The sequence below is a fragment of the Urocitellus parryii genome, chromosome 9, assembly GCF_045843805.1.
Source record: "Urocitellus parryii isolate mUroPar1 chromosome 9, mUroPar1.hap1, whole genome shotgun sequence".
NCBI lineage: Eukaryota > Metazoa > Chordata > Mammalia > Rodentia > Sciuridae > Urocitellus > Urocitellus parryii.
The window spans coordinates 142,441,629-142,457,649 of NC_135539.1; the positions used below are offsets into that span (position 1 = coordinate 142,441,629).

The 16,021-nt window shown below is 43.4% G+C and overlaps 2 protein-coding genes across 2 annotated transcripts in view; one reads left to right on the top strand and one right to left on the bottom strand.

Moving 5' to 3' along the window:
• The window catches only part of Firrm (FIGNL1 interacting regulator of recombination and mitosis), a 363,157-nt gene that overhangs the window by 262,263 nt on the left and 84,873 nt on the right, over positions 1 to 16,021 (bottom strand). The gene's annotated exons all lie outside the window — the stretch shown is intronic.
• Selp (selectin P) overlaps positions 1 to 16,021 on the top strand; it is a 34,859-nt gene that overhangs the window by 18,041 nt on the left and 797 nt on the right. Inside the window, exons 8-15 of the mRNA XM_077802693.1 lie at positions 357 to 542; positions 3,677 to 3,862; positions 9,154 to 9,339; positions 10,124 to 10,333; positions 11,351 to 11,536; positions 12,372 to 12,491; positions 14,577 to 14,607; positions 15,659 to 15,714. Coding sequence (XP_077658819.1) covers positions 357 to 542; positions 3,677 to 3,862; positions 9,154 to 9,339; positions 10,124 to 10,333; positions 11,351 to 11,536; positions 12,372 to 12,491; positions 14,577 to 14,607; positions 15,659 to 15,713 — 1,160 coding nt within the window. The 3' untranslated portion in view covers position 15,714. The remainder of the gene's footprint in view (positions 1 to 356; positions 543 to 3,676; positions 3,863 to 9,153; positions 9,340 to 10,123; positions 10,334 to 11,350; positions 11,537 to 12,371; positions 12,492 to 14,576; positions 14,608 to 15,658; positions 15,715 to 16,021) is intronic.

Here is a 16,021-nt window from a genome sequence, read left to right on the forward strand (position 1 = left end):
TTGTTTTCAATATTTTGCTCTCACAAATCCTATCTTGATAAAATGTGTCTCTGAATTAATTTTTCATTATGCATCTTGATTTCCTACTTGGCATCAATTCTTGGGTCCAAGAGTATGATAGTTCAAGCACTATTGATACATATTGCCAAAATGCTGAATAATGTGTTAGTATTCTGCTCAAAACCACTCAGGTGCACTGTGACTAAATGGCACTTTTTTCATCTTCCATGTTAAAAAGCCCAATTCAGGAATCCTCGTTCTTGGCACTAAGTGGTCAGGAACTTGTGGTTGGACTCAACAAGTTCCTGGCTGCTTCTGCTCCCTGTGCCTTACTGTCTCCATTCCTCACCCCTTAGCTGTGCAATGCCAAGACCTTCCAGCTCCCCGCAGGGCCCAGGTGAACTGCTCCCACCCCTCCGGCAGCTTCAGATACCAGTCAGTCTGCAGCTTCACCTGTGAAGAAGGCTCGCTCCTGGTGGGAGAAGGCGAGCTGCGGTGCTTGGCTACTGGGCACTGGAGTGCTGCTCCCCCAAAATGCCAAGGTAAGAGCACGTCCTCCCAGCCCCTTGGAAGTAAGTCATAGGCAGTGTTCTTAAAAGCTGTGTTTTAGAGTTGGTAACTATGTAGAATCCTCCTTGAAACAAGATGGAAAATCCTTTTACCCTGTAGCCTAAGGATCCCAAATGCAAATGTCTTCAGAGGCTCAGTGGATAATACAGGTGTCAGGATGTTTGGCAATAGGCCACAGGGAGCAGAATGGCCCTCGCTTACTCCTTGACAGGGCCTTTACCAGCATCTGAAGGCTCCTGTCATGAACACAGCAAACTGTACTCATAGGCTAAAAATAGTACCTGGAAAGAAAACTAGGAGGAAAAAAAAATCAGCTTCTAGGTGTTGGTCTCAAGGCTGATTTGGCATTTTCCTCCTAGGCACCATGAGGTGTAATGGTGGCTGCACTGAATAGGTATCTAGCTGCAGATATACCCCAAGATTTGCATAACAGTGGTGAAACACTCAGGATAAAGGGGAGAATTATGGAAGAGGAAGATACCACTTCAGGAACTGGAGGGTTCAGGGTTCTCAGAAGGTGTGCAGATTCAGTGTAATGCACTTGATGTTAAGAAGCCTGGGTACTCATCATACTTTAACACCCTGATGAAATGCACTGCTCCCAGTCATCTGCAATTTGAAGGGTAGATGCTACTGCTTCCTTGCGCCTTACTCTCTCCATGCCTTCCTTTATCCTCCCCATCCATTTTCTACTCAACATATCCAATTCCTTAGTTACATTTATGGAAAACACATTTTAAAGAGAACTTTACAAAGCAAGATTTTTATTTACAAAAACTACCGAAAAATAAGAACACAAAAAAGTGAAAAATATCCTCTTAAATATCCCTACTGCCCTAAAATAGACATTCTTAACATTCTGGTGTGATTTCTTCCAATATTTTCTCCATTTACCCTGCATCATGCAATTAGTATTTTATGGTGTACATATAATTTCAACAATAAATTTGAATGGATAAAATACAAAATATTTCTGCATTAATAGCCATGCCTTTCCCTTTGCACAGACTTTCAGTATCTAAGTGAAAGCGGGCAGATACAGGTTTTTATGAAGAGGAAACCACTTGCTATTCAGTCACAAAAGTTCACGGGTGCTAACACACACACAGCTCACTGTTAAGTTAGGCCACATATTAATGGACTAATTGATATAGAAAGGAATTTAGCAAAATTGAATGTCCCTTGTACCCAGGCATCAGAGAGTGTGGCCAGCCCCTGGAGCTGGGTCTGGAGAGTGCAGGTGGGCTGTGGCCTTGCCCCTCAGTGCTCCTCTCAGCCACAATGGGACTGGGCATGTTAGAGCCCACACAGCTTGGGGAAGAACTTGGGAGTCCCCAAGGAGGGTCACCACAGCAATCGGGACCTTCTGGGCTACCGTGGGCTGTGGGCTGTGCAGGGCACAGATTTCAGCCCAGTGCTCCTCACTGCCCTCTCTGTGGGTGCTTCACAGCAGGAGGCTGCCACTCATTTGGCTTCCTGTGACCTTCCAGTTCCCTTCTGCTTTTAGTTCTTTGTTTACTCAACCCAACTCTGTGTCCTTTTGCGGCTGGGTGCACAAAAGTGAAATACCCCAGGAGGGCAGGGCAGGAAGGTGCCAGGAGGCCTGCAATCCGCAGGCTGTTGCAACTTCAGAGGGGCCTTACCAGAAACTCTCCCTTTTTACTGTCCCCCTCCCCACCACACCCACCCCCCTCCTCAGAAGGCAAAGCCACAAAGTGAAAATGGACTCAAGCGCCCCAGGGCCTCATGGGCACCCCTTCCCTTTGTCCCTGCAGTGTCAGGACTTCTTGACTTGTCTCCCCTGCCCCCCTCACATGCACATAGAACTCAGAAGACTTTTCAAAGGGCAGGAAATCATTAGGCTTTGGACAGATGAGAGGTCAAGGGATAAAGGGAAGAGAAAGGAAGAGAAGGTGCTCGAAACCATGCTTTTCAAGTCAGCGGCTGAAAAGTGGCCCTGGGACAGCCACACCACTGTCTCTACTCCAAAGCCACATGATGCTCAACCAGCACAAACAGCGAGGAAGAAACACCCATAACCGTGTGTTCTCTCAGTCTTACCTTTCAACGTCTGCACCTTTAATCTGTGCTTTACAGCTTCCTTAATTGGTAGAGGAACACCTTGACAGCTATATTAAGTGTTTTCACTCTTAATCCTAATAATACTTAATACTAGGAGCTATGTAATACTGTTCTCCCCATTTTAAGATATTGTGATTCAAAGAGGTCAAGTGACTTGCCAAATGAGGACTTGGGTCCTCATCAACCCAAGCAAGACCCTAGCACCACAAACTCTATAAACTGTGGCAAAGAACTGTAAAACCTAATTTAACATTTTCCTAAGTGAACAAGCAATCAATTTTGACTGGTCACTATAGAATGAGACTGTGGGGAAGTGGTGGAATTAGCATTTGCCAGCAGCTGATGAATTATGTGCCTACTTTGTGTCTGTGATTTTTTATTATATTTTAAATTTAATTTTAAAGATGAATTAGTTAACTTCCTACATAGCTAAGGATATCTGCAAGGCAAAGATTATACTTTTTCCCATTTCAAAGATGAAGCAACTGAGGTTCAGAAAGGTCACTGTGCAGAGATACACTACGGATAAGTAACAGAGCCAGGGTCTGGACCCAGATTCCTCCCACCACCACGTTGGGAGAAAAGGAGAAAGCAATTTATCCTGTTTCCTTTTCCAGTCACTGTCATTGTTTTCTGGGAAGGTCACTAGGTCTACTTCTGATGAAGGTAATCAAGGGAGCAGCACCTCCCCTCCTGTCAGGGGCCACCGAAATGCTCTGCACCACTGTCCTTCAAACACAGCACCCTCTCCCTTTTACAGTCCCTTCCAAAGCTCCTGGGGGCAGAGCATTTCAGAGCCCAAATCAAACGAAAGCTGCTGCTATTTTAGACCTCCACAAACTGAGAAAGCACCAGGAACTCAAACAATCACTTATCCAGACGCTGCCCTGAGTATTCAAGGGGCAAGATATGCACACGCGCACGCGCGCGCGCGCGCGCGCGCGCGCACACACACACACACACACACACAGAGATTTCAGGGTGTTGAGTACTAACACAATCTCCTCCTCTGCACCCATGGTAGCCGTTACTTGCTCACCTCTGCTGAGCCCTCAGAATGGAACAATGACCTGTACCCGACCTTTTGGAGAGTCCAGTTATAAAGCCACCTGCCAGTTCATCTGTGATGAGGGATTTTCTTTATCTGGACCTGAAAGGTTGGATTGTACTCCATCTGGACAGTGGACAGGCTCCCCGCCAAGGTGTGAAGGTATGTGCTTAGGTCTTTTCTTACCATTTTCAAATAGCAATATAGAATGGAGAATCATTGAGAATTGTTCTTGAACTAAAACAGCATGTGCTCCACAAAGCCTGGTAATCTAGTCAGTCTCATTCTCTCCCTCCAGCCCCCGAATGTTTAAATAAATTGAGTTAAACATTTCAGATTTATGAAATGTCTCATTCCTTCATAAATGATGTTGCCAGAATTCTGAAAGAAAGAGGAAAGACATTATCATTTCCATTTGGAAGATGAGAAAGAAACAGGCTCAGAGAGGCTAAGTAACCATTAGTAAATAATGAAGCTCAACTGTGTCACTGAAACTCGTTTTCTGCGAATCTTTTTCTGCTATACCAGCATTCATTCTTTCTCACACTCACCTTCACTGGGCACTGCTAAGTCCCAGACACTGAGCACACCCACGGATGGATGTGATTTTGTTCTGGCCTACCAGAACAAAATTACTATTTTATTACTCACTCCTCCCTCCATGTCTGCATGGATTGCAAACTCCTTGAGGGCAGGAGCTTGCATCCTCATCTTATGCCCCTGTAACAGCGAGACAGAAAACAGTGGATGTGTGATGGACAGCCGAAGCTGACCATTTGCCAGTGAAATTCACTCAAAGCTTTACTGACAGTGAGTGGAATCCTCCAGGGCAAGGTGGAGCTTATCTATGTTCAGCTTCCCAAAGCATCTGGCTGGCTAGCATCTAGCAGGCAGGGTGCATGTTCTAAAATAGAAATGCACTGAATTTACTAGGTCACAGCTGCTGCTGAGTTTCAAAAGGCACTGTTGTTCCAATTTAGTGTTCAGTGTAGTCAAGGTAAGTAATGAGACCAGCAATAATAGTTAATATTTATTGCTTGTGTACTGCCAACTATTCATACATGAGCACTCTTAAGTTGGTTATTGTTATCTCCACTTCGAAGATGAGGAAACGGAGGCTTTGAGAGAAGAAGTAGGTGCCAAAGGCACTTAGTTAGGAAGCCTAGAGTCAGGATTCACCCAGGCCCAGTCAGACAACAGGTGTTTTTGTCACCATGCCACGCTGCCACCCAGTGGCAGGCTTCTAAATCCTGGGTCCTTGGCTTAATTTACTCTTCATTACACAGGCTACAGTCCTAACCGCTGATCAGGCAAGAGAATATATCAGTAGGAATCCATTAGTATTACATAAAAATGGCTAATATATTATTTATTCCACTTCATGCAATGGGGGATGGGGGTGCCTGATCATGCAAGAGAATATATCAGTAGGAATCCATTAGTATTACATAAAAATGGCTAAAATATTATTTATTCCCCTTCATGCAATGAGTACTAATCTCCAGACTTATACTACCTCCCACCACACTATCATGTGGCATTAAGAAAGTCTCATCACCTCCAAAGACCTCAGTTTTCTCAATTCCAAAAGAAGAGGAATGTATGAGACCATCTTTGAGGTCTCTTCCCAGGCCATGAATTCTGCAAGGTAAGAAACATAAAATGCTACTGCCTGCTGTCCAAAAGATACACTGCAAGCCCCCTGAGGAATCTAGAGTATTCTTGGGGCCAGTATTAGGGCTTGAGCTTGTTCCTTCATTTCTCACTCACATTCGCTTATCTCATTGATGTTTATCATGAGCTCTATTTTACAATATTCCACTTTTAATGATGAAGGATCAAAAATCCCTAAAACATACAAAAATCTCACAAAAGTTTCAAATCATCTATGTAACCAAATGGTTGTTAAACCTGTACTCTCTGAAGCCTATTTCCCTTCATTTCTTTCCAGTCCTCTTTCCCTTATAACAGGTGGCATTTGCCTGTCTCCTTATAGCCTTCCCCACCCTGAGTCTAGAACCAACCCTGAAAGAAACTGCATCTTCAGTCCACAATGGCTCTCAAAATTGTCTACCTTACCTGATCCTGATTCTGAGATCTGGATTTTGTACCTTATTCTCGCCTCATTCTCCAAACATATGTTCTAGATTTAGGCAAATGCTTGGTCTCCTTTCCCCACATAGCTAAGTGCTTGCATTTTTAACCCCTGGCACCATCTCTAGAGTTTCATCTTGCTGCAGAATCCTAGGATACTTCAGAGAGCCCGTTGAGGGTCACCAAGTACAGAGGGGCGCTGGGGTAGATGGAGCTCTCCAATTCTCTTTTTAGAGTGCAATGCAGGATTTCTTTTTGGGGGTAGCTTTGAAATGTCTCCATCATAGTTAGAACACCAGTTCCCTGGGTTCCATACTTGGGTTCTGCCTATTTTTCCTAATTTCTTCCTGGTCCTTGCTCTCCCAGACCTAGAACCCTCTCCACGAACCTAAGTAGTCCTGAGGTTCTTCTGCCGACTCTCACAATTTGTGAGCACTTGTGTACAGTTGGTGTATCCCTGTATTACTGTCTGTGTAGCCACCTTCTTGGCACAGATGAATCTCTTCTGATCAATAACACTGTTGCTGACCCTCAAACACTAGATTTGGTTCTGAACTTCTACCCCTAACATCCAGCCCCACCATGCTGAGGGACTGGTCCTGGTTCCGCTCTCAGCCCAACCTTACCTTTATGCCTTGGCCCTGCTTATCCAATTCCTGAAATATGGCAAATGGGTACACTCCAACCTCTGTCTGGGGGCACGTCTCCATCTGTTTCTTCGATCTCTTCATGGGAGTTCCCGCATTATTTATTTAATCATCTGCTTGTTTGCTTGCTTGTGTTTTAGTCTGGGGTTGGGCCCCCCTATTTTACTCAGGTTGGACTGAAACTCCTGGTCTCAATCCATCCTCCTAGGTAAGCCTCCCATGTAGGTGTGCTCCCACTGCACCCAGATATTTTTAAAGTTTGAGTTTGAGTTTAGAATAGACAACTCTATTACAATTATTATTCAAACTAGATCTTAACTCCAAGAAGTTCTTGAGGCCATATCCATTTTAAGTACAAATAAAAAAAATTAAAAAGTTAAAAAGTAAAATAAGAAATTGGCTGAATCTAAAATAATATGAATCAGTATGTCTTAAGATAGTGACTAGAGTGCAGTGAATATAATAATTCACAGAGGCACATGTCACCATGTATAGCCACTTGATGGAGTGCAGGGAAACACCGTGCAGACCCTTCACTGAAGAACTGCCTTGGAAGTCAACGAGAGGGCGTTTAATGAAAGCAACTCTCATCTGTTTTCTACTCTTCTTATAGCTATTGGGCTTTTGCCAATGTTTTGAAGCAAGGCCACTTCTTAAAGTCACACGCAGAGTTTATTCTCCAAGTGAGCCTCTATGCCTACATTGAGCAGCACCCTAGATAACTCCATGAATTTAATGGAGCTGTGTCTGCTGTGTGCCCACCAGATGCAAGATCTGAGTTGGGCTTCCAGGTGCCTTACCAATGCTGCCCTCAAACAGGAAAGCCTGCATCCTTGCATGGTTCGAGAAGTCAAACCCTTGAAGCCATCTAAAGGGCTTGAGTTTGACAATGTGACTTTTACCTGAGAAGGTTCAAAGACTTCCATGGAGGGAAAAGGTTGGAACTGCCACATTGGCAGAGCAAGACTGACAAAGCTAAAACCAAAGCAATGATCCCTAAGTAGATTAATTCTGTAGAAATTCTCATTTCAGATGCTCAGTCACTTTATTCAATTTTTAAAAATAGTAACTTCTTGTATTCTTTTCAAATCAGACAAAAAAACACACAACCTTATAAGAATTAGTCTAAATTAAAGTATACCCATTAACTTACTCATTTAGTCAACAAAAATTTTTAGAACTCTCTCCCATGTGCCAGGCCTTGTTTCCAGGGGCAAAGAATTAGAAGAACCTACACAGCCCCTGCTGTGCTGAAGCTTACATGGTGCATATTTCTGGGCTTAAAGATGTAATCATGGGAGATGCTGAGAAAGTTAGGTTAATGAAAATGTTCACAGATGACTTTCACCTGGAACTTACAGTAGGTATGTTTAGTAAATGTCTGGTGAGTGGAATTGATGGGCCAGACATGGAGTTGTTAATTACTACATCAGATTGTTGAATCTGAGAACCCTGGACTGAGATTCACTGTTTGTTTCAAAGGATCCCTGCAATAAGGACCCACCATCTTCCAGTGCATGACCCATTACTGCAGAACACATGGACCAACATGAAAAGGCCAAAAGTCATACCCAGAGTTCTGATGCTATCCTGCAGGCACTTAAGTTAGCCAGTGTACCTGCCCAGTGAAACCCCACCCCACTCCCTTTTCCATGGAACAGCACAAAGGACTTGAAGAGGGATTTTAAAATCAGAATAGCTAAATAAAATGAGCCTAACTGGACCAAGGATTCAAAGAAAGAACACTCAGTTTGTCAACAATTCAATATTCATTGATAAGTCATAGTTTGTCAGATAATTTAATGAGAAAAAAACAATGCTGAGAGAAAGACATAACTGCAATAATTTATGAAAACAATTTGGGGAGGAAATTGTAGTGAACAAACTAGAAATTTGTGTATTCATCCACTGGGCATATGGTTATTGAGCACCAACTCTTGGGATCCTGCAGTAGAGACAAGGACAGGTGGTTAGGGGGTACTGGAAGCTTTCTGTACATAGAAGAGGACACAGCTGTCAGGACATGAGAGTGCATGAGTTCAAGCAGAAAGCTGATGAGTCTGAGGAGAGTGCACACTGCGTTCAGCAACAGCTGCAGAGAAGCCGCGGAGTCGGATTCTGGAGGACTGTGGGATTTTAATCAGTGGAAATGGAAAGAAATTGAGAGCAGTGTGAGCCAAGAACCAGAGCAAAATCACACCAGGTCAGGTTTGGAATGCCCAGAACTTAGCTGTCTTGAGTGGGATTCTGCACTTCCCACTGCTATGGAACCGCGGCATAAAAAAATCAAGCTGGGGGTTCAAATAGAGGACATGGTTTGAGGAGGAAGGTGATGGTTGCAGTTTTAGATGTACTGAATTTGAAGAGCTGACAGGATATTCTAAGAGGAGTTGTCTTAGGCAGGAAGACGGTAGAAACAATCCTGGAGTGCACCCACCCAGATAGATAGTGGGAGCCAGAGGAGGCTCTGTGGTCTCCGGAGCGAGGCTGTGGACAAAGGAGGATGAAATTGTGAGCTCTCTGTGCCCTTTACATATCCTCTGTTCTGAAAGCCCACTGTCCCTCCCACTGCCCTGTGTAGTTGGAATGAGTGGCCTAGCCAAACACCTGGAATACAGTAAGTGGTAAATAAATACTTGTTGAATATATGGATGGAGCACAGAACTTCTGAGTGCATTTGGTGATTGTGTCATTCTTGGCTTGGTACTCCAGCTCTCAAGTGCCCAAAACTCTTTGTCCCCCAGCAAGGCAGCCTCGACTATTCTCACACTCACAGAGAACTTGGTGTTAGCTCCCCCTGCTGTTTCTCATGTAACAAGGGCTTTGGGTTAGAGGGATCAGGCAGTCTAGAGTGCACATCTTCTGGAAGAAGGTCAGCACATCCCCCATGCTGCAAAGGTAAAAACAGATACTTGCTGGGACACTTCCATGTCGGGGGAGTATCCCCCACAATGATAACACACATGTGGCTCTCATAGGTGGCAGGTGCATATTACACATCATTTGGGTTTAGCAAACACAACCCATGGGTTAAAATAATGTCTAAGGAGTGACAGGATTGTTTATGCTTATAAATAAAAGATATACTAATGCTTCTGTAGAAATCGTGTTTTATATGGTATTTAGCCTCATATTCCAAAAGGGCTTCGCTGAGCAAACCAAGTGGTGCCCATTACTTCATTGCCAAGAGTACAAGGGCTGCTGTTACCAGTCCAGTTTTGCAAATCAAGAAACTGAGGTACAGAGAAGTTAGTCATCTTCTTGCCACATAGCAAGTGGCAAAACCAGTGGCATCTCCTTTCATGTTGACCTTTGACCAGAGAACAATATCACCTCCCAGTAAAGCAGAGGAAGGCATACAACTGGCCCATGTGCGTTTAGCCTACTGAATTGCTACTTCTGCAACAACTCTTCTGCTGATTCCCTTTTCTCAAAATTGTTAATAGTGACCCCGCCCTGCCTTTCTTCTTGTGTAGGAGAATCATCTCTTCAGGGGCACTTGTAAACAATTTTCCTCTTCTGCTTTCCACACCTGAGGTTAATCACTTTAACTTCCTTACAGATGTCAGTAGTGCCTCCCCCATGGTGAAAGGAGTGGGGGGGCAGTTTCCATGTCAGCCTTAACTCTGACATGCTGCTTTTAACTGAGAGCTCTCTAAATTGAAATACCCTCTCAACACAGGTGTAGCGTCAGTTTCTACCTCCAAGGTTCGATGCCCAGCCCTTGTTGCTTCTGGGCAGGGAACAATGACCTGCAGACATCATGGGGAAAACTTTGGCTTGGACACCACTTGCTACTTTGGATGCAAAGCTGGATTCACACTCACAGGAGACAGCACCCTCAAGTGCAAGCCTTCAGGACAATGGACAGCAGTAACCCCGGCCTGCAGAGGTAAAGTGAAAAGCAGCAGGAGGTTCTGATGCTATCCTGCAGGCACTTAAGTTAGCCAGTGTACCTGCCCCAGCAGCCACTGCATGGGTGGAGTCCTCCATGAATTCCACACCCATCCAGTCAGCTGCACTGTGCCTCACGAGCATCTCTGCCCTTCCTCCTCATGATGGAGCTAATGCCCTGGTTCTCAAAGCTCTAAGGAGGAAACAAGCACAGATGTGTTAGAAACTAGAAGAACGCTAAGAATAAAACCAGCTGTATGATTTGTGAAACATAAGCTACAATGTTTTTAGGTGACAGGATAAACACCTCGTATTTTCATAATAATTGGAATCTAGACAGTTACACCTATGTGATACTTCCTGGAGAGCTGTCACCCCATAAAGGAAGCTTAAAGTTTTATATCCCTTTCATCTTTACATCTCCCACAAAGCACAACACAGAGCTCTACAAATATCAGTACTGCCAATAATATTTACTTAAATTAGATATAATTCCTGAGCTTCCGTTTTCCATTATGTAAGTTAGAAAAAAGAACGTGGAATTCCCTGAAAAAATAGTTTAAAGAGGATGATGGCCTCTACTTTCAAACTTCCAGCATCTACTATGGAAATAAACAAACTTCCAGTTCTAGCTGCACTGAGTGCTCATTAAGTATTTTAATAAGTACATGCTGACCTGCCAGTTAACCATTAGAGTACTAATAATAACACTTAAAAATAGTATTTTTGAGAGAAAAAAATTGCAAATAGTATTTTTTGAGGCAAAGTCAACCCCTTAGCAGATGTTTATTGGATGCTGCTGGCCCCTCCTTGTTCTTTGGCTAGCATTCTCTGAGGGGATACTTAGCATTGTGTGATATTGGAAGAGTGGGCGGGAGTGTGAAGTGGCTGATCTCCTTCTGACCTTTTCATAGTCTACTGTCTACTGGCAATGCTAGTCAGGTTACAGATGAAACCATGATCTCATTCACCATCATTCTTCATGCTGTTTCTCCTCCTTCTTCTTTTCTTGCAGCCATCAAATGCTCAGAACTGCATATCAACAAGCCAACAGTGATGAACTGTTCCAACCCCTGGGGGAATTTCAGCTATGGGTCAACCTGCACCTTCCATTGTCCAGAAGGTCATTTACTTAATGGCTCTGCCAGAGCAGCATGCCAAGAGAATGGACACTGGTCAGCTACCACACCAACCTGCCAAGGTACATTTTTCATATGGTTTAGGAAGTTTTCTCAATATGAAAAACAAATCAGTATTTCTTCTCTCTATATCTGTCACAGTTGTCCTCCTTTCTGTCACAAGGTTTCCCCTTGCTTGATAAAGGTTTCACAATGAGTCAGACAGAATCTCCTTGCTTTATGTAGAGCAGTGGGAATTAAATTCAGTGACTCTGTGTACATAACTGCCACTCCTTTTCAGGGCTCAGATTTGTGAAATAAGTTCCCTTGCTTACTTGTAATCTCTACGAACATATCTTGAAGTTTCAAAATATGTTAATCATGCAGATTCTGGTTTATTACCTCAGAAGAATTTTGTTTACCACTTACCTCTAGAAATATCACAGATCTTAATTATGCTCCACCTGTTTGCAAGCTTCAATTCAGCTCCAAGTTTCTCCCCTACTTTTTCCCTATCAGCTTATTCTGATTACTTTCTGTTGCATTTCTGAATTTTTGATGGCCAAAAAAAATTCCCCATGGCTCATTTTATTTGCTCAAACTTCCATGTGTAGGCCTCTTGCATCTACAATGTCTTTCCTTTTATTAGGTCTTCTTCTGAACGCTTTGAAATTACATTTAATATTTAAGTCTTAGGAATATGATCCTGTGTGCTTCCCACTCTCTGATCATGGCTTTCTGACTTTCATATCTCCTTTCACAGCAGGCTGTCAGCACTGGCAGGTCTTTGGATGATCCAAGAACATCTTAGAGTTCTTGGGACCCTTTGAAGAGAATAACTGGCCTTTTGCACAGAGCACTTCTCATATCTTGCATGTGCATGTTTTTTTTTTGTTTGTTTGTTTTGTTTTTTTGCAGAGGGGCCATTGACTGTCCAGGAGGCCCTGACTTACTTTGGTGGAACTGTGGCTTCTACAATAGGTCTGGTCATGGGTGGGACACTCTTGGCTCTGCTGAGAAAGCGTCTCAGAAAGAAAGGTAAATAAGAACGAGTTTTCTTCTTGCTTTCTTCTTTCATGTGATTTTGGATGGGGTGGTGAAGCCACCATTTCAATAGTTCATGTTTGGAAACATTTAATTAAAAGAAGGTAGAGATAACTTAGTGATCCTGAGAACTGACTGTCCAGCAAAATCACCTGGAGAAATTTACCAAATGCTGATGTTCCCACAGGGAGACTTGGGCATGAGCCTATAAATCTGAAGTTTTCAAAAGCCCTCCTTCAAAATTCTGAGGAGGCAGTTTTGCAGTTCAGCATTTGCAATCACAAAACCAAATTTTAAAATTCTCATGTCAGCTTTCTTCACTCATTCCTTTATGTGACAGTCATTTACAGTCTGTTAGGCATTGTAATGATGGTCTCTGGTATTAATTAAGGTTGCTATACCTGGTAGGTATCCCATTCTGTGTTCCGGTGATAGGCTGCTTGTGTTTTTATTCTCACACATGTCCCCCACTTGAGTCTGTGTGTTTGGTCAATACACACAGACTCAAGTGGGGTACATGTGTGAGAACAAAAACAGCAGCCTATCACCGGAACACAGAATAGGCTTCCTAAACCAGACTGGGGGTCAGAGAAGCTTGCTCAAGCTTAGCTTTGAAGAACAAATAGGAGGAATTTGATGAAGGGGGAAAATGGATATAGAGCTCCAGGAGAAAAAGTGGCACATGGCAAGATGTGAAAGGGAGGATACCTGGGAAAATGGTGTGTAGTTGCCAGTGTGCCTGAGTCCAGAGGGGCTTACAGAGGAGACAGGAAATGAAGTGTGAGCCTGTGGAGCAGCTGCTTTATTAGCCCCTGGCACGGGGAGCTAGGATGTCTGCATTTTCTTCTAAGAACTCGTGGAGTCTGTGCAGGACTTAAGCAGGGAAGTGGCCAAAGGGATGAAGACTGTAAGGGAAACTCTTCAGCAGACACAGAAGTATAACCTGGGAATAAAAGAGGGAACACCCCATCTCTTTAAGAGTTAAAATTTGTCGTGACATGTGCCTGCACATGGTTACATAAACTTGTCTAATAGGGATCTTTACTATTGCTCCTCATAGACAGTAGTGCGAAGCACCAAAGGTCAACTGAAGCTCAGATCCAGGTAACTGGAAGCAGCTATGTTGAAACCTCGGCTGATGTTGAAGCTCTCATTGCATCGAGGAGTTTCAACACCTATTCCTAACTTGCTGCCTCCTCACATTCAAAAAGCTACCCTTGCCATGAGCTGTTTTTCCAAAGCTCCTTCACATTCTCTCCTGTAAATGACTAAGATGATAGACAAAGGATAATGCTCTGCTTAAAGACCATAAAGGTATACCAAGAGCTACAACCAATCCCTCCAAGCAAACTGTGTTTGATCAGATCAAGATGGCAGAGGCAAGAGCTCCTGGCAGCTAGATCCTAGTCTCCATGACCACAGGAATCATAGTATTTCCTCCTGCTTTTCCCCACCAATTCATTCTCTAGAGACATTTCTAGGTTGGAAAGGGACCACCAACCCCTTATCCTCCTGTATCTTTGATAATATACAAATTCACCTGTTTGGGATGGGAGTTTTTTCCCTGGTCTTATCCTAATTTGGTTTCATGCTTCTGGATATTCCATGACCAGGTAACAGGTGAATACCACAGCCACATATGAAGAGTCGACTGCCAGAGGCTGTGGTTTGGACTAAGGCCAGAAGTACCTGATCACAAAAGTGACAGCGAGGGGAAACCCCCACTGCCCCGTGTGATGGGTTTGTGTGATCCCAGCTGGGATCCTCAGGATGCAGCAACAGGAGTCCCGCTAGGGTCAAGAGGCTGAAGGCCTCAGAGGCTTGAGGAGCTTTTCTTAACTGAAAGGCAAGAGGAAGAAGGTGAGAGGACTCTGGAGTTAAATACTGTGAAATATGGAATTTAGCCTAAAGCAGGTCCTCTCTCTCCGGTAGACTGCTCCCAATGCGCCTCAGAATGAGTCCACCTGAAAGTCATTCTACTGACTCTCCCCAGTCATTGCCATCACTAAAGACTGCCCTTCATCTCGCTTCTGTTTTTTCCTTTTAAACCAATCATTTGTGTTTTCCCACTTATTTCAGATGACGGGAAATGCCCCCTGAACCCTCACAGGTGAGATGGAAATGTTCTTTGAGTGGATTTTGTTAGTTTGACTTTCTGATTTGTGTCAGGAAGATCACACATAATGGCTGCCACCTTTGTATAAAAAATCTTTTGCTGTGTCCTCCTGACTATCCTGAAGTGAGATACACAGATAATATATGCCGGCCACACTCCATGCTTTTAAAATCAGCAAAAGTCCTAATTCTCCTAATAAAGGAGAATAAAAGAGAAGGTGGTCATAGTAGAAACCAAATGCTAAAGCTAAGGTGCCCCAAGGCCATCAGAGCTTGTGCTCCCTATAGTGTCACTAGGAAGCATCAGCTGGGGAGCTGGGCCAGTGGAATGCTGTACCAGGGACTCAGCATCAGAGGCATGGCCAACACAGACCTGATGTTTCAAAGTAGCACACAATCATGGTAGAGTTGCACAACCTACTGTTTGATGTTTTATTCAATGATCTTCCCTTAATTCATTCACATGGCAACTGCATTGTAAAAGATGCAAGAAATGCTAAATATTTATATGTAAGTCTGTAAGTTCCAGGCTCAAAGATATCTGGCCTATATGAATGTCGAGCAGACATTCCAAAGCTGTGTGCGATGTATGACAATTCTCTTATATCTTGTACCTGTTTGGACATTTCAGCACCCTGACCCAGACCTACTACGTCAGTAGAACTTCTGATCATTATGAAAAAAAAAAGACACCCCTAGGGGGCAGTATCACCATTCTTTGAAAACTAATGCTAGATTATCAATTTATCAAAGCTCAGAATTTTGTAACTATTTCTTCTCACCAAGAAGGGGGTACAGCCCCTTAGAGGGCACAGCAGAAATTCTGCACATAAAGCATCAACAGTAACAGAGTAAAATGCAATGCAAATTATCTAGAGCTGTTAAATAAGATCTCTAAAATTGCTTTAGCATTTTTTTTCCTCTTATTACAACAGACAGAATTTCAGGGGCGGACTAGTAATGCAAGGTTTATGTAGACAATATGTGCAGGACTGTTGAGGACTAAGCATTACATGGCAGGTCATCCTTGTGTTTCTGTTCTTTAGCCACCTAGGAACATATGGAGTTTTTACAAATGCTGCATTTGACCCGAACCCTTAAGGTAAGTTAAGGGTTGATAAGTTAAGAAGATATTTTTGAAGGAATAGAATAATTTGGGAAAATGGAAGAATAAAAACCTTGATTTCCTATATATAATCAAGTAATACATCTTAAGCAGGTATTGAAACTTCAGGCCATGAAGGAGATCGTATTAGCGATGGAAGGCAGGTGTGTCAGTGGAGCAACTGTAGTAGGGGAGTCATCAAGCCTTTCCATAACCTCCAGGATAGAAGTGCTCCAGCAGTATGTTCCTTACTCCAGGAATGTGACAGTATTGTTGTTGGCTGCTAGGTGTATTGATTGACACT